Here is a 24903-nt window from a genome sequence, read left to right as displayed (position 1 = left end):
TACCACATGAATGCAATCTAATCCAAAACATGATGGTTTTAGAAGGCCATTCGTTTGCAGATACTACAGAAGCAGGGCATTTCTTCCTGCAACTGAACTCTAGTAGAAGCTGTCGTGTTTTAAGTTTTTGATAAAGATTCACATTCAGAGGAATAATGACCACAAAGCTACTGCTCACAGTAGCAGACTGTTGGCAATGAACTGCTATCTCGTGGATCCTTATTGGTTTTTTTGCTTTACATGTGAAGAGAGTGAAACACAGAAGGGTTCAGTAATGTATCTTGGTTCACACAGCTAGTGAGTCTTACAATCAGAAATCCTGGAGTCGGGCTCCAAGGGATTGTGGTGTTTAATTCAGTATACGATAAAACATGTTTACTGTTAATTGAAAATATGAGAGCTGGAGAGATGACACAGTGGTTATGAGCTCTGGCTGCTGGTGCACAGGACCAGGGTTTGATTCCCAACATCCATATAGTGGCTCATGGCTGCCTCTAACTCCCATTCCTTGGGGATCTAGTACCCTCTTCTGACCTCCACAGGAACCAGGCACATAAGTGGGGAACAAACATACATGCAAGCCAAAAATTCATACAATCAACATAAAATAAAATGTATAAAAAATAGATGACGTCATTAAAAATATGAGTAGTCAAAGAGGATACGTACCTGTAAGCACCATGCGAACATAATATACATTGTAATATCACAATACTATATTGTTTTTGGAAAAAGGTGTTTTCTATTCCATCTTATCCTGGACATGCTACGGGTATAAGGAAGAATAACGTTTAATTTGCTGAGGAACTGTCATATTCTGATGGGCCCACTAGTGCATAACATAAATGATTTTTAACAAATGTTTGTCACACAACTTAGATGATTTCTAAATATTTTCTCTTGTGGCTCAATTTGGATGTTTTTTTCAATGATCAAGAAGTCAAAAAAATAATGCCTGAATCACGGTCGTTCCAGTCAGGAAATCCCATGTTGAAAGGCAGCTTTGGTTATTCCCAACTCTTATAAATATTTCTGCTTTAGGGGACTAGTTTATCCTTTTTTTTTTTAAAGAAGAGAAAACAAAAACAACCTCTTTTTCCATCCGTCCTTCACCAAGATGTGCCTTTGCTTTTTGCTGCAGTTTTCCTAGGCCTTTTAGGGGGCGAGAAAGCATGCCTAACAGGGCAAACCAAAGTGTCCGAAAGAGGATGTCTGCATCCCTCCTGTTTAAAAGAGATGGGTTTCGTTCCCTTTCCTTCTCACATCAAAGAAGGCGGTCCGGGAGGAAATAAACCATAATTAGGCATGAGCGAGCAAGCAGACAGACCCGGCTCCTCAGTCTTGCCCATGCCCACCCCCTACGCCCTGGCAACCGTCCGGGGCGCGGTCTCGACGCGGGCCCCCGCCGCAGCTGCAGCGGCCCGCGCGTCCCCGCTCCGCCAGAATCTGGGCGGCGGCGGGCCGGCCGGGGGCGCGCTCGCGCGGGGGCGCGCTCATGCAGCGGTTTTCTTCTCCCACAATCCAGAGGCAGAGGCGCGGGAGGGCGGGGAGTCGGCGGAAGGATACCGGCGCGGAGGGAGCGGCGCGCTCGCCCGCCAGGCCGGCGGTGGGTGTGCTGCGGCACTGCGGTTCCGAGGCCGTTACCCCAGCTCCTCCAGAGGGCGGCGGAGGAGGTTGGAGCGCGGCGGCGGCGGCAGCGGAGCGCCCAGGCGTCGCTGAGGCACACGGAGGCCGGCGGGGATCCCGTAGCCGGACGGTCGGGGACACGCCTCGGAGCTCCCGGCCCCGGGCAGGGCCAGGGCGCTGAAGCGAGCGCGAGGCCGCGGAGGGATGCTGAGCGCCTGGCGAGGGGAGAGCCGCGCCTGAGGCGGTGAGGCTGCGGCCAGACGCTCCCGGCTCTCGGCGCCCGTGCCCGCCGGCGGCCGGAACGCCCAGAGCCGCTCTCCCAGGTCCAGCCCGGCCCCCTCGGCCCCCACGTTGGGCTTGAGTCCTTGGCGGCCGCTGCGCTGGCCGGCTCTCCCCGGGAGCGGGGCAACCTTGACGGGCTTTTTGTCTCCTGCCCCTGCCGCTCTCCGCGTCCTCCTCCTCCAGATGCCTTTTTTTCTGCCCCTCCTCACCGGGTGCAGACTGCCAGCGCCGGCTGCGGCTCAGCGCGGGATTCGAGCTGGTTTCCCCGGGGGTGCTGAGGAGGGAGAGTTCTTCCCCCTCTTCGATGGGATTTTCCTCCCCTGCCGAAATGGACTTTCATTGATTCCGTCTTACTTCTACGTTTACTGACCAGTTCCCCGGGCGTATTTGCGGTACTTCCTTCCCCCGCCCCCTCCTGAATATATAATCTGTAAAATGGAGAACGAAATCTTTACTCCTCTTCTGGAGCAGTTCATGACCAGCCCCTTGGTCACTTGGGTAAGGAAGATGTCCTTTATGATATATTTGGCCGTGTTATTTGTGGCTACAGAGATGGAGGTGGGCGTTCACGTCGTGATGATCCTTCTGTTCTAGGTTAAAACATTTGGACCTCTGGCTGCAGGAAATGGGACTAACCTGGATGAGTATGTGGCTTTGGTGGATGGAGTATTCTTGAACCAAGTCATGCTCCAAATGTAAGTGTTTTCTTCTTTCTCAGTAACTTAATTTCTTTGATAAATTACATACTTTGAACTTAGATTTCACGACTTATACCCTTAATTTGGTTCTTTGGCGAGAAAAAAAATCAGGTGGTTTAATTGGATCTTGGAAGGAGCGGTATTCTTATGTGCCTACCCCATTTATCACAATCAAATAGTTATACCTGTTAAAATTGGGAAACTTTATCTGTGACTTTGCCAGTCCTGTTTTGTCATTTATTATCTCGAGTGCTGAAATTCAAGCCACATCGTGTCATCTTTGGTAATTTGGTAAAATGACGGAGACAGAGAAATCTTGCCTACGATAGGAAAAAGACTTAACTGAAGTTATGTATGTGTAAAGATGTTCCTTATTAACCTTTTTAATATAAGAATAAATGATGCAAAAATTGGAACTAGTGAACTAACATGTTTCAGAAGTGAAAAAATTCAGTTAACATTACGATTGGTCAGGAAGACCTTCTGTAGCAAACAATTTAAATATCTCAGTTTGATTAGATGGCTTAATGTACTGTTGTTGAGTTATTAAGTTGCTTAATATTTGAGGAATTGTTTAAAGATATTTTGAGGTTTATAAATAACTGAAGAGCTGGTTTAATTAGTTAAATCTTTTGTTTGTAATATTGAGTTTCTGTTAAGTAGAAATGTGTTTTTTGAGATAGAAATTGAATATTGAAAGCATATCAGAGCCGGGCAGTGGTGGCGCATGCCTTTAATCCCAGCACTTGGGAGGCAGAGGCAGGCGGATTTCTGAGGTCGAGAGTTCGAGGCTAGCCTGGTTTACAGAGTGAGTTCCAGGACAGCCAGGGCTACACAGAGAAACCCTGTTTCGAAAAACCAAACAACAAAAAATGTATATGTATATATACACACACACACACACACACACACACACACATATATATATAAAAGAAAGCATATCAATACCTAGATCAGAGTAATACAGATGACTCCAGTTTATTGTTAAGGTATTGTAGTGCAGATTCATTATGAGTACTTCAGTGGTTATCAATTGCTGAAGATTTAGACTTCTTTCTTAATAGAGTGTCATTACAAGAATCTTGTACTTTTTGATTTGAAGATACTCCTTTTATATATGTGAGAAATTCATGCAGTATAAATACTTGTTATTAGAGTCTGTATACTATTCTGTTAATTTTACATATATCCATATTTTACTGGAAATTATTTTTCTTTTTAGACTTTCTATTTTAAGAGGTTTGTACTGATTAGGGTTTTGTCACCTTGACACAAGGATCTTCAGGGAAAAGGAAACCCTCAGTTAGAAAATGTCTCTGCCTTTTTCACCTGCAGGCAAGTCTGTGCCAGCATTTTCTTGGTTGCTTGATGTGGGAAGGCCCAACCCACTGCTGACCGTCTTGACCTAGGCAGGTGGTCTTCCATTTTGTAAGAAAGGTAGCTGAGCAAGCCAGGGGGAACAAGCTAGTAAACAGCTTTTCTCTGGGGTCTCAGCTTTAGTTCCTGTCTCCAGCTCCTGCTGTTATGATTTTTCAGTGATGAATTTTTACCTGGAAGTAAGAGGAAATAAACCCTTTATTCCACGACTTGCTTTTGGTCATGTGTATATCACAGCAAAGGAAAGCAAGCTAGGACAAGGTTAGAAGTCAAATACAGAAGGATTATTCCAGTGCTAACCTCTGTGTCCTCAGAGGCTTGTATGCTGTATTCATATATGTGTGACTCTACAGGAAATAGTGTTGTTTTATTCCTTTTCCAAAGAAAATTCATACACTTGGATATGTGAATTAGCTAGAAATGTATGATTTTTTTTACCCCCTTAGGAGGGAAAAAAAAGAGTGTAGACATTTTCAGGATTAGTGCATTCTTAGCAGATATTTATGGAATTACTTTTTGTTTGAAATATCTATTTCCTAAGCAAAATGAAAAGATAACTTAACTACTTTTTAGGAATCAACCCCATTATAATACATACAGTTTTCCCCTTATGTCTCTTTGTTTGCTTAATTTTAGGCAGGAAAAATTTCGTGTACCAAACCAGAAAAATACACTACTTTTTCACCTTAATGTTTCTTTTTCTAAAGAACATTTTTGATTTTTTGAAACCTGGTACTTGAGTGAAGAGTTAAAAACACATTAGCCCTGCCTTTTTCTGAAGAGACATGGAGAAGTGGATTGGGGGTTGGGGAGTGGGGGAGGGGAAGGGACATTGAGGAGAGGGGGGTGGGGAAACTGCAGTTGGGATGTGATATATGAGACAATAAATACAAAATGTTTTAAAAACCACATTATCTGTTTTCACTTTGGGCTAACACTTTGATTTAAAAAGATACAGATATATTTTGCAAACAGTGATGTTCCAAAGGAATAGTTGTTGTGCTTGTTTCTCCTCAGGACCTTGGGAGGGAGGACCAGCTGCTTTCTAAACCTCATATCTACTTCTGTATTTTCAGTTCCATCTCTCAGTTTCTCTAAAAGACTCTTTTAGTGTCCTAATTCTGTTCCGAATGACCTATATAAGGGAAAAGGAAAGGAAAAGAAGTATTCTTTGCTTACTTAAATGAATAATTTGTTAAATTGGGTCAACACAAATGTAGTTTAATAAATTAATATAAACAGTAAAGCAACAACATACCTTATTAATTTATTTATTATTTTATGTATAGAGTTTTATTACATATCCCTGGCTGACCTGGATCTTGTGTAGATCAGGGGCTTGCCTAGAACTATTAAAGAGAGCCACCTGCCTCTGCCTTTCAAGTCTGGAATTAAAAACATGCCTCACCATGTCTCACCACAATCCATTATTTTTAAGAGCTATATTTTTGCCAAGTTTGAAACAGCTAGGAATTGTGCTACATAGTTTTCTCAGTCAACTGTGTGACATAGGTACTCTATTAAAACACCAGTTGAAATTCTGTACCATGAAAAGATTGCTAACCTAAGATGAACCTTAATTTTAAAAAGTTTCTAAATTACGTTTGGTTATAGAATTTGTGCGCAAGAACTCTTTATATTTGAAATGATGTACATTTTCTTTGTGCTCCTTGTACTTCAAGTTTGTTGAGCTTCTTGAATCTGGGAATTTCATTTTTACCAAATTTGGAAAAATGCAGCCATTTGTTTTTTCAAATATTCTATTCTATTCTATACATACCACACTTACTACATATGTAGTATGTGAGTGTGTATGTACACAAACTTACTCCTCCTTTTGGAAGTCCATTGCATGTATGTTAGCTTCTGTAATGTAGTTTTAAAGCTTACTAATGTTCATTAGTATATGTTGTTGTTGTTGTTATTGTTGTTGTGTTTGTTTCTTTGAATAGTTTGTGGTGGTATTCATTAATCTTTTATGTTTAGTCCTACCCAGCATGTATTTCATTTCAGACATAGTTTACTTTATAGAAAGCTTGCCCAGTATATATTCCATGTTCAAATTTTTCAATTTTATTTCTTTAAATATTTAAACATGAGATATAGTTACAATTGTCTTACTTCCCATGTCTACTAATTTTATTATTTCATTAAATTGATTTGGATTGATTTTTTTTCTCCTCAATATGTGTTATGTTTCTCTGCTTTTATATATCCTGATAATTTTTATTTGATATCAAATATATAGAATTCTAATTTTTATTGGATATTGGATAGTTTAATATTCCATAAAATACAGATATCTTGAGCTTTGTTCTGAGAAACATTTAAGTTTCTCAGAAACAGTTTTAACTTTTCAGAATTTGCATTTGTATCTTATTTTATTTTTTGAGACAGAATCTCTTTATGTAGCCCTGACTTTTCTAGAACTTACTCTGTAGACCAGAATGGTCTTACAGAGATCTACCTGCCTCTGCCTCCCAAGTACTGGGATCAAAAGTGTTCAATTATCACAGTGACTATAAAGTTTTTTAGGCAGTACCTTGTTATAATGTTGAGTCAGAACCCTTCCAAGTACTATGATTGGTGGAAACATTAACTGTTTTGTGTTGTTACCTGAAATAACTTTTGGTGCTTTCCATGGTTTTGCATAGTTTCTGCCCATTTATGTACTGACAAGAAATTACCTGAATGAAGTCTGCAGAGATGCCTTTTGCATCCATTTCTTATTTAGCTTTCTCTTCCATGATACTCTGCCTTTCGTATTTGGCTGTATTACTTCCAGGCTTAGTTCCCTGTACTCAGCTACCTCAGTTTCTTCCTCTCTGTTCATGGACTGGGAATCTTCTAGGCAGTAAGATGAGGCTGTTGTTGGGTTCAGGTTTGTTTTTCATCTGTCAAGGATCATGGGTTTTGTTACCTCGTGTCTAGTGCCTTGAGGCATGCCAGGTGTGTCCAATCCAGGTTCTTACAGGCGCCTCTCCAAATCGATGCTCCTTTGCATTCATCTGTAGTGTAGTCCATCTGAGGGACAAGACCTTGAGGGAGAGGAATTCGTGAGGTTGGCTTAAAAGTGTCATCTGCAAAAGAGGAGTTGGTTGTATTAGATATGTATCACTGTGTTATGTGGACTTCTTGCTTAGTGGAAGTATGTGGTCCAGTAAGGCCAAGAGTGGAATTCAGAGCAGAAATCTTTTGCCAGAATCCAGGTAAAATACTGGGTGAGATGGTTGAAGGGAAGGTTCATTCAAAGGTAATTTCAGTAAATGGATACTTTCTAAGTGCTGTCTCCTAGGTGATAGGATATGGTGATTTCTCTACCAGTAAAGTCCTTTACACTAAGGGATAGATGTAGGACCTTGATACAGTGTTGTCCTAAAGAGGCAAATGATGTCTCACATGGAAGAAAAGGAAGAACTTTTGTAGGGCTAGGAATGTGGTTAGGTAGTAGAGTACTTGCCTAGCATGTAAAGGCCCTGGGTTTGATTTCCAGCAAAGGGGGGGGGGGAGGACTATGGACTTCCTAAACTGAACACTGTGTGAAAATTTATTAGAAATGACCAGAGTGAACAGGAGGAGTCATAAACAATAGAAGAGACAAGAAGGGAAGACATTTTAAATGTGCAATAAATGAAAAGCATGAAGATGTGAATAAAAGTGGTTAAATCAATAGGCTTGAGGAAAAAATGTGCAAGATTATTTTGATGAGAAATCACAAAGGATGTTAAAGATGAATACAGGTATAGTCAGGGCAGGTCCATTTGAGGTTTGGAAATCAGATATTCACCTAAGAAGAGCCAGTAACCATGGTTGTTTAAGCAATAATCTTTAGCTGCTCAAAAACTGAAAAAAAAAATCTGTAAAATTTATTTAGAATTGGAAATATGGGATAGAAGAAAATAGATTATGGATTCTAAAGTGAATAAATTCTTTTTACATATATTTTAGTTTTGGTTATCATACACCATGGGTTTCATTATATCATTTTATGCATAATAAATCAAAATCATTGCACTTTGCTTATATTTTTCTTCTCTATTACACTCCATCATCCTCATGCCTTCCCTCTTAATTTTTCCTGCCAGTTAGTTCTCCAATAATTGAATTCTTTAGTAGTAGTGTGTGGGCATTAACTGAGGAAGAAAGCAGATGACATCAGAGGGAGACTGATAGACTAGAGCAGAACTCCAGACTTTTTCCAGTCATGCACTCATTCCACTGGAGAAGTTTTTCCATGAGCTTAGCTGTATAGCATATATAACAGGTATACAAATTAAACACTTAACAAGAATAAATCATTAGTTTATTTTAAAGCAATTCTTTAATAGTCATGTAACTAATAGTTATTAAAAATAAAAGCAAATTCATGTACTACTAATAAAATCTGTTATTATTGTGGAGATGATCAATATTTTGATAGGACCATTAGAAATTCTGATTTTTATCCCAAGTCAAAATTCATTGAATTTTTTTTTAAATGAAACTTGTTAGCAACTTTTTTCCTTTCTTTTTCTTTTTTTATTGGATATTTTATTTATTTACATTTTAAATGTCATCCCCTTTCCCTATTTCCCCTCCCTAGAAACCCCTATCCCATCTTCCCTCCTCTTTTATACTTTTATACCATTTTGATCACATGCAAGTATTCAGGTCAGTTCTAGGTTGAGGGACTAGCAATACAATAGATGCAAATAGTCAAGGAACAAGCAAGACAATAACACAGATAGTCAAAGAACAAGCAAGGCAATAAACAAAATTCCGTGAACACTCCCATGATCACTGTTTCTAAGGGATTATCAGGATGGCCAAAATATCTGAACCAGCTTCCCTCTCTTAGCCCAAAGTCATTTTCATGTCTGAAGCCTACTTCCTTGTTCTAGCCTAAAATTTAGATTCCTGCCTGAAATTACTTTTTTGTTCTAGCCTAATATTTAGATTCCTGCCTGAAATTACTTCTTTGTTCTGGCCTAAGATTTAGATTCCTGCCTGAAATTACTCCTTTGTTCTAGCCTAACGTCAGATTCCTGACTGAATCACACTTCCTTGTCCTTGGCCAAAGTCATATCCTGCCAAGCAGCCCATTTCCTTGTCTTTGGCACATGTCAGATTCTTGCCGAGCAGCCCCAAAAGCTCTCCACTTTGCCCCCTTTTTTATTTGATTAACAAGACTGAGCCTGTCTTAGGTCATTCTGACAAGAATGCCTTCCTTACCCGTCATGGAATATGCATTATGTTAGCAACTCTTAAAATCAAACATTCTAACACAATACAACGCAAAAATATACTAATTTGATACATTTTGAAGAATCATGGTAGGAAAATGTTATTTATATTTGTTTTCCACATAAAATTAAACCATCATTGGTTACATAAGAACAGAAAACATTGTATGACCATTCAAAACACAGACATTTATAACATATAGTAGTTTTGAATGTGACCTCAGATGTTGTAGGAGCTTGTGTGGTGTGATGGCTTGCAAAATGCTCTGTGCATGTTATATTTAGAATCAAGGCTGAAGTGTAGTTTTGTGACATAGTGCAGGTAACTGCTGCCAGAGACGTCTTTATTTCATTATACATCTTATTTTGAATTAGGTTTTGAGTGGTCTGTATTCAGAAACCTTTTACTGTTAGCCAGATTTTTTTTTACCCTATATTTAGTTGTGTTGCTTTCTTTTTTTTTTTTTTTTTTTTTTTTTTTTTGCCACGAGGTGTGTTTTATTTTCATCAATCATACAAATAATTTTCTATAATATCCCAGGGCAAACAGGTGAAATTTGGCAGTCCGATTAGTGGGGGTCCCCTTCAGAGACCCGCAGGCCGGTGGCATCAGCACGGAGTGCCCGGGTTCACAGTGCAGCTTGTGGCTCGAGTCCATCTTGCAGGTGGCTCTTCCTCCACATCACGAGGGGGTCTTGGAGATGACGGGGTGAGGTGGGATGGGGAAATCTTCCTAGGCTTTTAGGAGATTTCACTCCTCTTTTCCTGTTCAATGGTCTCTTTGGTCGGCAGGGTGTTCTTCTCCTGCGTCTCGGTTTTCTTCAGCTTGGCCTTATCGAAGCTGGCGATTTCCCCCATATCCGGCTTGTCTGCCATTTTCTTACAACTCGTGGATTCTCGTTCCGAGCTCGCGCTCCAGGTGCTCCCACTCGCGTTGCTGCAGCAAGAGACCGTGTTGCTTTCATATGAGATTACAATTCACATTTTTAAGAAGTTGGGCTTTAGGAAACATTTTGACAGTTTCTTACAAAACTAAACTTTGTCTTACCATATGAATTAGCAATCCACTTGTAGGAATTTGTCTGAATGAGGTGAAAACTTGCATTCATACAAAAGACAGCACAAAAATATTTATAGGACCTTTATTCATAGTTTTCCCAAACTAAAAGTAACCACAATAGCCTTTGAAAGATAAATGGATAAGCTGTATTGTATCCATACAATGGAATACTGCCAATAATTTTCAAAACCCTCCATTCAGTTTTATGACTCCAAATGAGGCTGTAACTTACAGTTGAAAAAGTGGGGACTAGCTGTTGCAGTAAGAATGAAGAAACAGTAGGTTTGGGAAGAAACAAAATGAAAAGGAGTAGAAAATTGAAGTCGGGAGGACTTAGAGAATTTGAAATTTGAGTAGTGATTAAGGCCAAAATCAAGACAGTTGCTAACAGATAAAGTAAGTTGAGTGGACTAGAGATAACCAAAGTCAGAAGTATAGGCTTGCATTCCTGCCCCCCCCCCACTTGAGTTCTTATATCTGCCACCTTTCTAAACCTTATTCCGCCCTGATCCCTTCCAACCCCCTAGCACTAGGTAGGAGAGAAAGAAGATTAGATGGGAAAGGAGGGGTAGGTAGACCTTTTCAAACTACTTCTTGCTGATTGGGGTATCAGGTTCCTTAGGGCAAGTCCAGCCTTCATCATCAGGATATCCAACTTCTTCTTGTCTCTTTGTTCATGACCACTTGACAGACTGCAGCAGCAGGAACCAACAGTAGCTTCCTTGGTATGCACCTCCTGCCCATCTCAGGGTCCTAGCATTTATATACCCTCTGAAAATTGCCAGAATTCCAAATGTCATATACTCGCAGAAACTATCTGCAGCTGCTAAAACCATGCGCCTGCTAAAGCAAGAAGCAAATCATAGTCACCTGCTGTGAAGCAGCCTCTTAACCCACACCTGAGATTAAAACAAAAACGTATTCACATAACATAACTGGATTTTTAAAGAAACAAAAATTCTCACTACAGAGAAGGAACTAAGCTTATTATTCTTTAGGAAGCCGTGATCTCTTGGTTACCACTAAAGGTAGAAATGAGTATGATTAAAAACTAAAAAGGAAAACAAAATAATAGTTAGCTAATTTAACAGTGTTACTAAACTAATTTTGTGTAAAAAGAAAGATGGTAATTTATAGGTTTATAAACATCATTATATTGAATAATAAAAATTTCCAGAATATTTCAGTAGTGCTTCAGGGAAAAAATTGTTAATGTAATCTTTTAATGTGACATAATTTCGTAATAAAAGCTAGAGAAGAAGTTGAAATGCAGTATGCTGTTGGCAACATAACCATTTTCCCCACAATGGACACTGAAAGGAAAGAAAGATGCTTTAGATTTAGGTGCTGAGTCTTACTTAGTCTTTTATTAAGATGGGTTATTTTCAGAGAATGAAGGATAAGAAGTTGTATAGAAACACATATTTACAAAGTCTGAATTAAAAAGGACGAATGAACTAAAGTAAAATACCAGAGTATAGATAGTGGGAATACATTAGTAAGTCCTGATATTTACAAGGTAGGTTTAGCTTGTGGAGTGTGTATATTCATAGGAATCAATACAAAGAAGAATTTAGATTTGAATCAATCCTTGAAAGATAACTAGATTTGGATAATTATAGAAAGAGAAGGGTATTTTTACACATACACACACACACACACTCACACACACACAAAGTTGCATAGGCAGAATAAACTAGATTATGGCAAATTTGAAAATTAGTATAGTTTTGGTTGTATATGACAGTCATTTGAGAACCATTTGCAGTTTCTTAATAGGAGATTAAAGTATTAGTTTGGAAAATCATTTCAGCCTTAATTTACAAAAATAGATTCCGTGTGTAATCTAGTGTATACATTTGATATTTAGTATATAACTTTATTTAATCTAATTGAATAAGTCACTATTGTTAAGTACTGAGTCTACATCAGTAAATGGGTTCGTTTTAAATTGTAGCAGTGCTTGAAGCTGAGGTGGGAACAGGTGTAAGAACAAGCAAGAGGGATGGTGAGTAGTGTGGTGGTGGGAGGGTCCTAGATCAGGCCGAGCTTGTGATTGGAGAATGAACAGATGAAGAGCCATGGTCAGGCAATGGGTGACATTCTAGATCACATGTGTAAATGACAGTGCGAAAGATGATGCCAAGCCCAAAGTGGAGTAGACAGTTTTTTTAAAGTATGTTTCTGCAGAGGAATGTTAATTTTAAAGAAAGTGTTTAATTTGCCTTTATTTGTTATAATTTTCAACTAAGAACATTTAAATGTGTAAAACATCAGTATCTCTAGTTTTCTTTGAGAATATTTCAGTAGCTATGTGTCATAGTCAATGTTCTATTGCTGTGAAGACACCATGACCACAGCAACTCTTACAAAGGAAAACATTTGATTGAGCCTTGCTTACAGTTTCAAAAAGTTAGTCAGTTATCCACATGGTGACATGTAGGTAGACATAGTCACTGAGAGTTCTACATCCAGATGCTGGCAGCAGGAAGAGAAGATAAACTGGGCCTGGCTTGAGCTTTTTAAACCCCAAAGCCCACTCCCATTGACACACTTCCTCCAACAAGGCCACAACCATTTCCTGAAAGGCCACACCTCCTAATCCCTGTCAAGTAGCACCATTCTCTAATGACCAAGCATTAAAATATATGAGCCCTTGGGAGGCAGAGGCAGGCGGATCTCTGAGTTCGAGAGTTCAAGGATAGCCTGGTCTATAGAGTGAGTTCCAGGACAGCCAGGGCTACACAGAGAAACCCTGTCTCCAAAAACCAACCCCCCCCCAAAAAAAATATATAAGCCCACTAATCAAACCACTACCCTACATATTTGCACATTTGTTCAAGCTTTCCTTTCTGATAAAAGTGCATATTTCACTTTCAAATTTATTTAATAAGTAAGAACTTTAAGGATATACTATTACAGTTATTCTTTAGGATGTTGGAATACTTGTGAGTCTCCATTTATATAATTTATCTAAGAGACAACAATTTTTAGGAATTAATTTACATTTTATAAAAATTAAAATATCATTATTGTGGAGGTTAGAGGATAACTTTGTGGAGTTAGTTTTCTCCTTTTGCTTTTACATGGGTGCTTGCATTGAACTCAGATTGTCAAGCTTGTGTTGTTGGTCAGCAAGCACTTTTATCTGATGAGCCATCTTGCAAACCCAGTTCACATTTTAAGTTTGTAACTAGTGATTTTTGTGCTGTACTTTCAAATAATTGTAAAGTTCAAAGTTGTATCTATGCTAAGAGCTGTAAAACTGCATTTCAGAGTTAGGGCAGTACTGATTTCAGTAAATTTTACTATAAGGAAAGACTTAATCACTGTTTTATAATGACTCTGTAAACCATAAATTGTATACTTTGTTCACTGTTGTTTTTCAAAGGAAGTCTCACTCTGTAGCCCTGGCTGTCTTTAAACTCATAGACATCTGCCTGCTTTGGTCTCCTTGGATTAACGTATATACCTCCATACCCAGCCCATAAGTATTTTTTGAGTTATATTCTGGAAGAAGATTCTGGTAGTAGTTGCATAGTTAGCTAGACGGTTGTCTTGTTTTTCTACAATGGAGAAATTTGTTTCCATACTTACATTAAAACTTTAAAAAGCTGGGCATGGTGGTATACGCCTGTAATATCTATTAGAGTGTCTTATTCTTTTTTGTATGTATGTTTTTGAGGCAGGGTCTTACAGTGAGGTCTAGGTGGTCCCAAATATTGGGATTTACAGTCATGAGCTATCACACCTGACTTTTAAAAAAAGATAGAGCCCAGGCTGTCCTCCAACTCATGATCTTCTTGCCTGTCTCCAGTAGTTTGATTGCTGGCATATATTATCACAGCCAGCACATTGAAAACAAAACAAAATAAAACAAAAGGGTATCTGTTATAGTAATTTTGGAGTTTTGGTTTCTTTGAAAAACACAGAGTGTTTTCATTTTAATCCCAGGAGTAGGATATGGGGCTGCTTCAGATTGTCCACAACAGCTGACTGTCATTTGCCTCATGCTCTATCTAGCAGGGGTGTGATGTTGCCAGCTATGGGTAGTTTCTTCAATTGTGGGCATTTGGAATTCTGGGGACTTTTCAGAGGGAATAGAAATGCTAGAGCCCCAAGAGGTGGGGTGGGTTGTTGTTGGTTGCTGTAGGTTTTGTTGGTTGCTGTTTGTCTTGGTTTGTTGTTTACAAAGAAGAAACAAGAAGAAATTAGATATTCTGACAGCAAAGATCAAACTTGCCCCAAGGAACTCAGTGCCCCTAATCAGCAGGAAATAATCTAATGATAACATCCCCCTTTCCCCTTATCCTTTTTATATCCTATCTAGTGTTAGGGGGTTGAAAGAGTGGGAAATGGGTGAAGAAGGGTGGAAGAAAAAAAGAACCCACAAAGTGGCCAAAAACTGATTGCAGTCTGTGTCTGTGTCTCATGTGGATGCTCTTAGAGGCCAAAAGAGTGACTTGGGTTCTTTTGGAACTGGAATTATTGGCAATTGTAAGCTGCCCTACATGAGTGCTAGGAACTGAACCTCAGTAATCTGCAAGGTCATTATGTGCTCTTAACTCTTGGGGGGCACATATGTCTTAGTTAGGGTTCTCTAGAGTCACATAACTTAAAGAATATCTCTATATATTAAGGGAATTTATTGTGATGATTTACAGTCTGTAGTCCAACTAATCCAACAATGGGCAGCTGTGAATAGGAAGTCAAAAAGTATAGTAGTTGCTCAGTCCCATGAAGCTAGTTGTTTCTGCTGGTCTTCTGTAGAAGTAGGATCCAACAGATGTGCTGGCAAGTAAGTGCAAGAAGAGTGAATTTTCCTTCTTCCAGTGTCCTTATGGAGGCCTCCAGCAAAAGAAGATGTGGCCCAGATTAAAGGTGTGTACCATCACACCTAAATCTAAAACTTGCTTTGCCCCAGGCTGACCTTAAACTTGGAGATCAGCCTTCCTCAGTCTCCTGGAATTAAAGGCGTATGCTACTTTGCCTGGGCCTAAGAGTTTCATAGCCACTATGCTTCAAGATCTCCATGCCAAGATCCAGGTCAGAAACCTGTCTTCCAGCCTCAAGATTTAGATCACAGGTGTGCCCTCCATTTCTGGATTGTAGTTCATTCCAGATATAATCAAGTTGACAACCAGGAATAGCCATCACAGTATCTTTCCAGCCTACTTTTTTCTTTTCAACATTGTATGCATCGGTTTTGGTGTCCTTGGCTAATTTGAACACATTATAAATCTTCCATCATGTATAAACTAGTGACTCATTTTAGTAGAGTAGAAGTGCACCAAATAGGTTTTCTCTTGTAGACTTTTCTGCAACTTTGTTTCTGTATATGTAGCTTTCCTCTAAGCTGTTTTAGTAAATTATAACTTTTCAAGTATTGCATGTGTTTGTCTGGATCCTTTTTTATTATATTTCTTTTTTTTTTTTTTGCCTGTCTTTGGCAGTATTTTAATAAATATCTTTTAGGGCATGGAGAGTTGGCTCAGCAGTTAAGAGCACAGGTTGCTCTTTCAGAGGACTCAGGTTTAATTCCCAGCATCCACATGACAGCTCACAACTATCTGTAATTCCAATTCTAGAAGAACTGATACCCACATACACACATACAAGCAGGCAGAACACCAATGTACATAAAATAAAAATTATTTTAAAAATTTTATCTTAAATTGGTGGCTTTATAATATAGTTAATATTAATCTGTTGGAAGTACTTTACTAGTATGTTGAAAATGGCAAACCAATTTTATATCAGCAGCCTTTACACTTGTCATCTCTAAACTAGATCTGGAGCACATATATATCCCAAGTTACTAATGAAAACAAGCCTCTCTGACTTTATCTTAAGGTTCAAGATGGTGGATTAAAGCTCCACCACAGATGAACAGGCCAAGAACATGAGTTGATTTGTCTAATGTAATAGTTCTCAAGGTGAGATTGGCAAACCCTGCCACTTAGGAGTCTGAAGGTTGTCTGAGGTCAGAGTTATTTTTATTTATTTGAGCTAAATAGAGAGACCCTGTCTACAAATACATACACACATAGATACATATATGTGGGTGAAGCTGTTGTCACCTTGGCATGATCAAGGAATTGTAGCACATTGTGTTTGTGGTTGATAGATTATTCACATTATGGTACTTATAGTTAAAATTTGTTTTCACATAAAAATAATGAATCAGTTCTTAGAGTTCAAGCTTGTCTTTTGTTTTATTTTGTTTGAGACAGATTCTTGCTTTGTAGCCCAGGCTGGACTGGAACTTACTGTGTAGCCCAAGTTGGCCTTAACCTTATGGTAATCTTCCTCTTTCCATTTCTTAAAATGCTGAGAACACAGGTGTAAGCTGCTGTGTCTGGCCAAGCTTGTCTAATTAAAATATGTCTTTTTAAAGTATTTATTTGTTTTTATTTTGTATGTTATGGGTGTTTTTTGTGTACATGGTGTATGTGCCTATTGCTCACAAAAGTTAGAACAGGTGTCTGGTTCCCTGGAACTGGAGTTACAGACAGTTGTGAGCCACTGTGAAGGTATTTCACATCCTTTGAAAGAATAGTCAGTGCTCTTAACCATAGAACTCTCTCTCTCTCTGGCCCCTAATTAATGTTTAATATGTCTTTTTAATGGACACTATCTATAAAAGCATTACATAATGAAGTATTGTTATCTCTAGGAAATACTTCATGAGCCAGGCGGTGGTGGCGCACGCCTTTAATCCCAGCACTTGGGAGGCAGAGGCAGGCGGATTTCTGAGTTCTAGGACAGCCAGGGCTACACAGAGAAACCCTGTCTCGAAAAGCCAAAAAAAAAAGAAAGAAAGAAAGAAAGAAATACTTCATGAAATTTTGAATTGCAAACTGAACAAGTAATTTTATGGGACAGTATTTTTACTTGAAAGAACAACTGATGGATTGTGATTATTTGGGACAGACATATATTCCTAAAAGAACTAATTGTATTTGTTTCTAAGATGAGGTTTGAGTTATAGAAAAAATTGACATCTCGCTATTTAAAGACATATTTATTTGTTTACTTATTTATTTTTATGTGTCCTGAATGTTTTGCCTCCATGTGTGTAACATGTGTGTCTGGTGCCTAAGATCAGAAGAGGTTGAATTCCCTGGAACTAGAGTTAATGGATTTTTGTAAGCTACCATATGGGTGCTGAGAACTGATCTTGGGTCCACAGACTTGCCACAAATTTACTATAACCAAGGTTGCTTTAACTCATGATTTTCCTGCCTCAGCCTCTAGTGCTAAGACAACAAGTGTGTCCCACTAGGCCCAGCTGGTATATTTAAAATCACCTGTACCTGAGCTATAAGAAACCTACATATATACATGTACTTACCATACTAGATAGACAACTGAGGTTTGTCTTTCCTTTCTTTTCCTCCTTCCTTCCACCCTTCCCTCCTCTGTTCTCCTTTCCTCACCACTCTTACCACTCTTTCCTTGCCTGTATTGTTCAGTGAATGGCATTGGATCAATAGGTTTTTATTTCAAAGTAAGAAAAGATAAGTTTCATTATCCATATTACAACCAACTGGTAAGACAGTACTTCTTATTGGATTTTGGGAGTATACAATAATAATGTCAATAACAATTTGAAAGGCTGTAATATATAACAGTCTTTTTCTGTTTGCCTATTTGCATGAAAAGTAGATCTTCCTTTTATACTTCAAGCAAAACAATGTATCAACACATCGAATACAGAAACAGGTACAAGAATCTTGCTACCTTCCATCAAGGCAAACACTAAAGACATTTACAGAGATATACAGACTTGTCACTTCTACTAATCGCATTTTTGTTTTATAAAAAGTAGTTATCATTAATAGTATCATTAAAAGCATAAAGGTGGAGGGGGGATGGGATAGAGGTTTCTAGGGAGGGGAAATGGAGAAAGGGGATGACATCTGTATTGTAAATAAGTAAAATATCCATTAAAAAAGTAAAAAAAAAAAAAAAAAAAACCAAGAGAGACCATTAATTTGAGAGGGGTCAGAATGGCATATGAGTGGGGTTAAAGGAAGAAAAGGGAATGGGAGACATGATGTAATTATACTATAATTTCAAAACAATAAACAATTATTATAAAAAAAGTGGAAAAGGATTGTGAAATTGAAATTTAAAAACTGCCAGCATAATATTAGATATATAAATCAGTTATTTCAAATGTCTTATAATTAAATGTATGTATTTACAAAATGTAAAATTATCACAATAATAAAAAACAAGAATTATATACAAGTAATTTTAAGCTAGAGTGGTAGGATCAGAAATATGAACACATGTTGCTAAAGCACTGATGGCCAAGCACCAGAGTTCAAGCACAAACACAGAACAGATGGACCAAGAGGAGGCATGACAGGCTTGGAGTCCGTGGAGAAGAGCATAACACCATTAAAACTATCAGATTTCTGTTTTCCATAGTTATTAGCCAATGAATAAGTAAAGACATAATTCTGATTTGTACCAGCACAGATTTTAAACTATTCATGTCACAAGTTTACCAACTTTTTATTTATATTTTTCTTAATAATAAAATAGATGTATGCAGTGGTGAGGTAACATGTTTACCTACCTGAATATTCTTTAATTGGAGCTAATGCAACGTGTTGTAAGTAGGTCATTTGCAAGTAGCTTGCTTAAGGCTCTATTTTACTGGTAAATTGTTTTGCTAGACAGACTTGACCTGTATTGCTAGGCTCTTTGCTGCTAAAACATTCTTTTTCTTCTTGTAAGAACAACTGGTTGATTTGTGATTGTGTTAGTTTGGAAATAGCAGTGTTTGAGTAAAAAGGTACTTGTTTATGCTTCTCATGCATAATGTTTAGTAGCTACTCTTTTTTATAAGGCTTTTCCAAAGATAATTATTTTTAAGAAGCAGTATGCTTACAAAAGGGGCCTTATAAATTTTTTTACGATCATTCTAAAATAATCTTTTTTACATTTGAATTATTAAAGACAGACTGTTTAGAATACTTTACAGGCTATATTGTTTTTTAAAATTCTTGGGTATTTTTAAGAATATTTTACAGAGATTTTATTTATATATAAATTATATATATACATATGCATACATGCATTAATGTATAGTATATGTTTAAATTACTTAAACTACACAGAGGAATGGGCATATTTATGTCTATTTAAGGTACAGATTAATTTATTAGGGTCTTGTGACTCTAAACTTCTAAGGTCAGTAATCATAAGGCATAGTATAGTTTCATTAAATGTGTACTTTAGATATATAACTATCAGACAAAATTACTAGTATTTGCCCCTAGAAATAAAGTAAATAAGATTAATAAAGCAAAAAGACTTTTTGGTTGCTTTTCAATCTTTTAAAAGAGTATTTTTATCTGGTTAAAGGCCTGTAGTGAAAACCACTGCTTCTCTTTGCATCTCAGTTCAGTTCTCCAACAAAGAAAGTTGTAGCTTGTTTTGTAAATAGTATTTTTTCTGTTACTAAACACACACATACAGAGACATCCAGATGTATACACACTCATCATATATCATTTTTAGACTTTTATTTTTTATAGTAGTAGGTAATGCATCTGTATTTCTGCTTATCCTGTCCTTCTAACAGGCTTATCACAAAACAATGATCATTGTCTACATTGTATTACTCTATAATGTTTCATACACACCTGGGTAGTCTTTTTCCTGAAGTTACTGAAAGCAATATTTTTTGTGTGGAACTCTGTAAATTCATTCTTTAATAGTAAAATATTTTTCATGGGAATATAGAATTTGAGATTCTTGTAGGTTGTTTTACCCAAGAGCAGTGTTTATCACATAAAGATCACATCCTTGGGATGGAAAGGTCTTTTTTTCCCTGGCCCTAACATATGGCAGCAGCGTAACATTAAATTAGGCATACGTCACATCAGAAACCTGAGCCTTATAATTGAAAGTTTATTGCTCTTTTTACTCAGGCTTAGTGGCTATCCTGTCTTCCAAGTGCAGAAAGTTTGATTTTAGAACTGTGATGTAATATCCACTTATTCTAACTAAGAAGGAACCTGTCAGCTCTATTTTCACAATAAAAAAGCATTAAGTTAGATACAGAATAGTTTGGAAACTAAAACTGGTGGGGTTCAGAGTTTATTTAAACAGTTCTACTTTCTGTTAGACAAATTTTCTAGGTCATAGAAATTTCCTCAGATCTCATGTGTGTACGTAAAAGATTTGTAGGTACAAAGCAGTTTTAATAAAACAAAATAGTTTTTCCTGTTTCTTGAAGATCCCTATTAAATATAAGGGATAATTTTAAGTACTTTTCCCTCATCCCACCCTGCCCCTTTTTTCTTTTTCTAGCTTAAGTTGTTGTTTTCATTTTCCCTCTAGTTTCTAAAGTAACTTTTATCTCATTAATATATAAAAGTATTGGGGATGATCAGAGTCTGAACACTCAGGAGACTGTGATGGGAGGATTAGGAGTTTGAAGCTAGCTTGGGTTACATAATGAGATCCATTGTCAATTAGCAACTCCCCTTTTGTTTTTTTGTTTGTTTGTTTGTTTTGTTTTGTTTTTGTTTTTGTTTTTTTGGTTTTTCGAGACTGGGTTTCTCTGTGTAGCCCTGCCTGTCCTGGAACTCACTCTGTAGACCAGGCTGGCCTCGAACTCAGAAATCCGCCTGCCTCTGCCTCCCAAGTGCTGGGATTAAAGACGTGCGCCACCACTGCCCAGCTAAAAGTTGTGTTTAATGTAAAGTTCTTTGGTCAAACCAGAACTGAAGGTATGAATAGGTGCAAATTCTTAGAATAGCAAAAGAATGTTGAGATTCCATATATCAAGTGTCAGGTCAGGCATAAAATTTAAAACTTTGAGATGTTGGGTAAATGCATGTCATGTTCAGATTTATACTATAATGTATATGGGATTATGTGCTAAGTATGTATAATTATTTTGACATCTATGCGTTTTCAGTGGTGATATTAAAATTTTATTATTAGATTTCAGTACCCATATTCATTATAAAGCCTCGCCGTGATGAACTGGCAGGAAAAAGGAAGTACATCATCTTTAGCTTGACTGCTTACTGTGAAACAGAATCGGAAGATCTCAAATAATACAATAGACAGTGATTTATTATTCACTTGGGTTTTATAAATAATACTGATGGAACCTTCCTGTTGGCCTTTTGTTTCTCTAAATGATCTTGTAAAATACAAAACAGAGAAAGAATAGACCAAAGGAACTTAGTAGATCTAAGCAGTTTGGAATTCAGCTTTCTGATTTATATTATGTGTAGGTATCAATAAAATAATGGAACATAGTTTCTAGTTCTAAATAATGCCAGTGTTAACAAACAGATGAGAAGTGTAAAAAGGGATTCAAATATATAATATAAATTTACATGAAAGATAGAAGATGGCTAGAGAGCTACGGTATTTACTGAAAGCTTAGGACTTCAAGTGTGTGTCTGTATGTGTGTTTCTGTGTGTCTGTGTTTACCATAGGTATATCTAACATTTTATTACCAAGTTTGTTTCCTAATTAAAAATACACTTTGATACACTAAGAAATATGACGTGTATAGTAGGTATTTATTCTTTTTGTCTTTTCTTTTTTAACTTTTTTAACTCAGTGACTTGGAGTTGAATAAGATTCCCCTCCAGATTTCTGTGGTTTTACCAGTGACTTCCTGGTCATGTTTCTGTTTGTATTAGCTTGCTATGCTATGTAATCTGACTTTTGTTGCAAAGCACCATTATTTTTTATAAACAGCTAGTTTTTTTTTTTTTTTTGGTTTTTTTTTTGGTTTTTTTTTTTTGAGACAGGGTTCTCTGAATAGCCCTGGCTGTCCTGGGACTCACTCTGTAGACCAGGCTGGCCTTGAACTCAGAAATCCACCTGCCTCTGCCTTAAGTGCTGGGATTAAAGGCGTGTGCCACCACTGCTCAGCTGGCTAGTTCTTACTGGTATTTTTACTTCAGAGACTTAACAGCTCTTCTGTCTAAATTCTCATTTGCCTTGGGCTGTTTGACTATTCATTGTTTCCCTTGTAGTAAGCATAAATCAGTCACAGTTAAGGTTTAGCCTGTCTTAGCAATATTCAGTATTTCCTTTGCAGATGCCATAACTGTGGTTTGGGAATCTTGTTATTCAGTGGAATAACTGTCTTTAACAATTACTTCATGTGACACAAAAACTTGAGTGGGAATGACTGGTTCAGGCTGTCAAGTAGATTAAAGAATGACAAATTAATAGTTGGTATTTAAAAGACAACTACTGAAAAAAAAAGATTAAAAAGAAAACCCTCTGTGAGATGTGTGTGTATGTGTGTGTGTGTGCGTGTGTGCGCGACATGTTGGTGGTACACATTCTTAATCCCAGCATTTGGGAGACAGAGGAAGGCAGATCTCTTGAGTTTGAGGCTATCCTTGTCTACAGAGCTAGTTCTAACAGACAAACCATCTCAAAAAACTAACCAAACAAAAATTAAACCCTGTGTGTAGTCAGTTATTATTTATCTCACAATATTTGTGTCTGGAATTATACTGTCTCCTAAAAATAAAATGTTAATAAGATACTTTGCTTCTGTCAAGAAACTTTCAGGTTAAATGAGAGACCAAGAGTCAGAAAAACATAGAATAAAATTATGTTTTAAATCAGGGAATAATTATTATACTATGTCTTAGACCTGAGAGAATATATAGTCTTGAGATTTTGAGGATGTGTTCTGGGAAATGTAACAATATAATTCTCCATATTAACATGTAGGAATTGGAGAAGGCCCTGACAAAGAGAGGTCCTGGTTAGATGTATGTTATTGATAAGAGCTGGCCATGTCAAGGACCCTAGAGCCTCAGACACATGGAGAAATGGCAAAGCCTCTAGTCTAAGTGTGGACGTTGCCAGTGTGTGCAGAAAATGTCTTCCATGGTTTTTCTGCCCTAAGACTGTTTTCCTACAGAGACTGCTCTTACCAAGATTAGCTAAACCCTGCCTTCATGTTTATCTGTATGTAATAACTCTACCTTCTTGTTCTGCTATATGCAATACCTCTGTGATAAATTCTACCTGAGCTGGAGTGCTGAGGTGTCTCTAGTTGAGAACCAGAGAACCAGGTTCTCTTGTCTGTCTGTCTGTCTGTCTGTCTGTCTATTTTTTACTCATCCCCTTGTTATCTCCTCATCCCTAGTTAGATCTATCCTGGCAGCCATGCTGAACATGGCAATAATATACTAAAAGGAGAAGGATCAGACTAGATTTCAAAAATAGACCTACATGTGGGAGTTGGGTATATCATTAATAAATAGTGTCGAGGTAATTGGCTATCAATATAGAAAAGCTACAGATTTTCTTTAGGAACCTTTAAGATTGACTAGTAGACAGTGCTTAAGAATCAATTTAGCTGGATTGCTAAAGAACATTACACAAAATTTGACTGTATACATAGTGATATTTTACTACCAAGTGAATTAATTACTTTTCTTTATTCTGAGACCAGTATACTCAAGGATGAAAAGATTTCTCTTAATTTATGGTTTCAGGGAGTTCTGTTAATGTTTGGTCCCATGTTCTTAGGTAAAACATGGCAGTGGGGGGGTATGTTGTGGATGATAGCTTTTTATATGTTGAAGCAGAAACCAGGTAGTAGCCAGGAATAATATATGTGAAAGGACCTGCCCCCCACTGACATAGTTCTCCAGCTATGTTTCACCTCCCAAAGTTTTCAGAACTTGGTAAAATAACATAATTAGCTGGGAATTAAGTGTTCAAAACACAAGCTGGGGGAAACATTTCACATTCAAACCGTAACATTCTTCCCTTAACACCCAATGGTACATGGTCATCTCATAATGCAAAATGCATCTAATCTCAAACATTCAACAGTATTCAGGGTCTCCTCTAAGACTCAAGGCAAGCATGCATAAAAAGATATCAAAGTAGAAGTGCTTGTTGAGAAGGGTTTCCTAAACTGATTTTCTGACTTCATTCACTTGCTTTATTTGAGTCCTCTGTGTATTCACCTCCTCCCACCTTGTGTGTTTGTGTGTATATGTGAGACTCCTTTACCTACATGTATGTATGTATACCATGTCTGTGGCTGGTGCCTACAGAGGTTACAAGAGGGCTTTGGGTTCCCTGGACATGAGTTACAGATAGTTGTGAGTCACTCCTTTGGTTGTCGGAAACCAAACTTGGGTTTGGTTCAGAGAACCCAAGTTCCCTTAACCACTGAACACCCCTTCAGGCACTCAGTAATCTCTTTTTAAAGGTGGGAATTTGAAATATTTTTTTTCTCATTTCAGCAACCTTACTTCTAGTATTGAGTTGTGAACTTGTAGAGAAGTTATTGTGGGTCTCATTTTTTTGTTTTGTTTTGTTGTATTTTTGAGCATCTGTATCAACATTTTAGTAACAAAAAAGGGAATGAGAAGTATACAAAAGAGGGTATAAAGGAAGAATTGGAAGTAAAATATATGAATTGTGGTTATAAGTAGTAAGAAAGTTTTGTAGAGTAGTTGAAGAGACAGTTATAGTAATAAATGCCTTTTCATACAAGATACAAGTTAAAGCCTGACCTAATAAAGTACAACAGTGCGTGTTTAAAAAGTAAGAATGGAGCTGAGCAGTGGTGGTGCATGCCTGTAATCCATCACTGGGGAGGGA

General features: G+C 37.6%; 2 protein-coding genes across 4 annotated transcripts in view; one reads left to right on the top strand and one right to left on the bottom strand.

Moving 5' to 3' along the window:
• The first annotated feature begins 2580 nt into the window (after positions 1–2580).
• The window catches only part of Ccdc88a (coiled-coil domain containing 88A), a 130684-nt gene continuing 108361 nt past the window's right edge, over positions 2581–24903 (top strand). For all 3 annotated transcript variants that reach the window (XM_028777317.1, XM_028777307.1, XM_028777298.1), the window contains exon 1: positions 2581–2603. In XM_028777317.1, coding sequence (XP_028633150.1) covers positions 2593–2603 — 11 coding nt within the window. In that variant the 5' untranslated portion in view covers positions 2581–2592. The remainder of the gene's footprint in view (positions 2604–24903) is intronic.
• LOC114629314 (thymosin beta-10) lies at positions 9893–10123 on the bottom strand. Its single transcript, XM_028777326.1, has one exon. The coding sequence runs from the start codon at positions 10079–10081 to the stop codon at positions 9947–9949; it is 135 nt and encodes a 44-aa protein (XP_028633159.1). The 5' UTR covers positions 10082–10123; the 3' UTR covers positions 9893–9946.

The sequence above is a fragment of the Grammomys surdaster genome, unplaced genomic scaffold (assembly GCF_004785775.1).
Source record: "Grammomys surdaster isolate TR1022 unplaced genomic scaffold, NIH_TR_1.0 67, whole genome shotgun sequence".
NCBI classification, from domain to species: domain Eukaryota; kingdom Metazoa; phylum Chordata; class Mammalia; order Rodentia; family Muridae; genus Grammomys; species Grammomys surdaster.
The sequence above is the reverse complement of the archived record's forward strand: the minus strand, read 5'-3'. Positions and strand labels throughout refer to the sequence as shown.

Coding starts and splice junctions, on each gene's coding strand:
- LOC114629314 (XM_028777326.1), bottom strand. CDS start 10,081: ATGGCAGACAAGCCGGATATGGGGGAAATCGCCAGCTTCGATAAGGCC.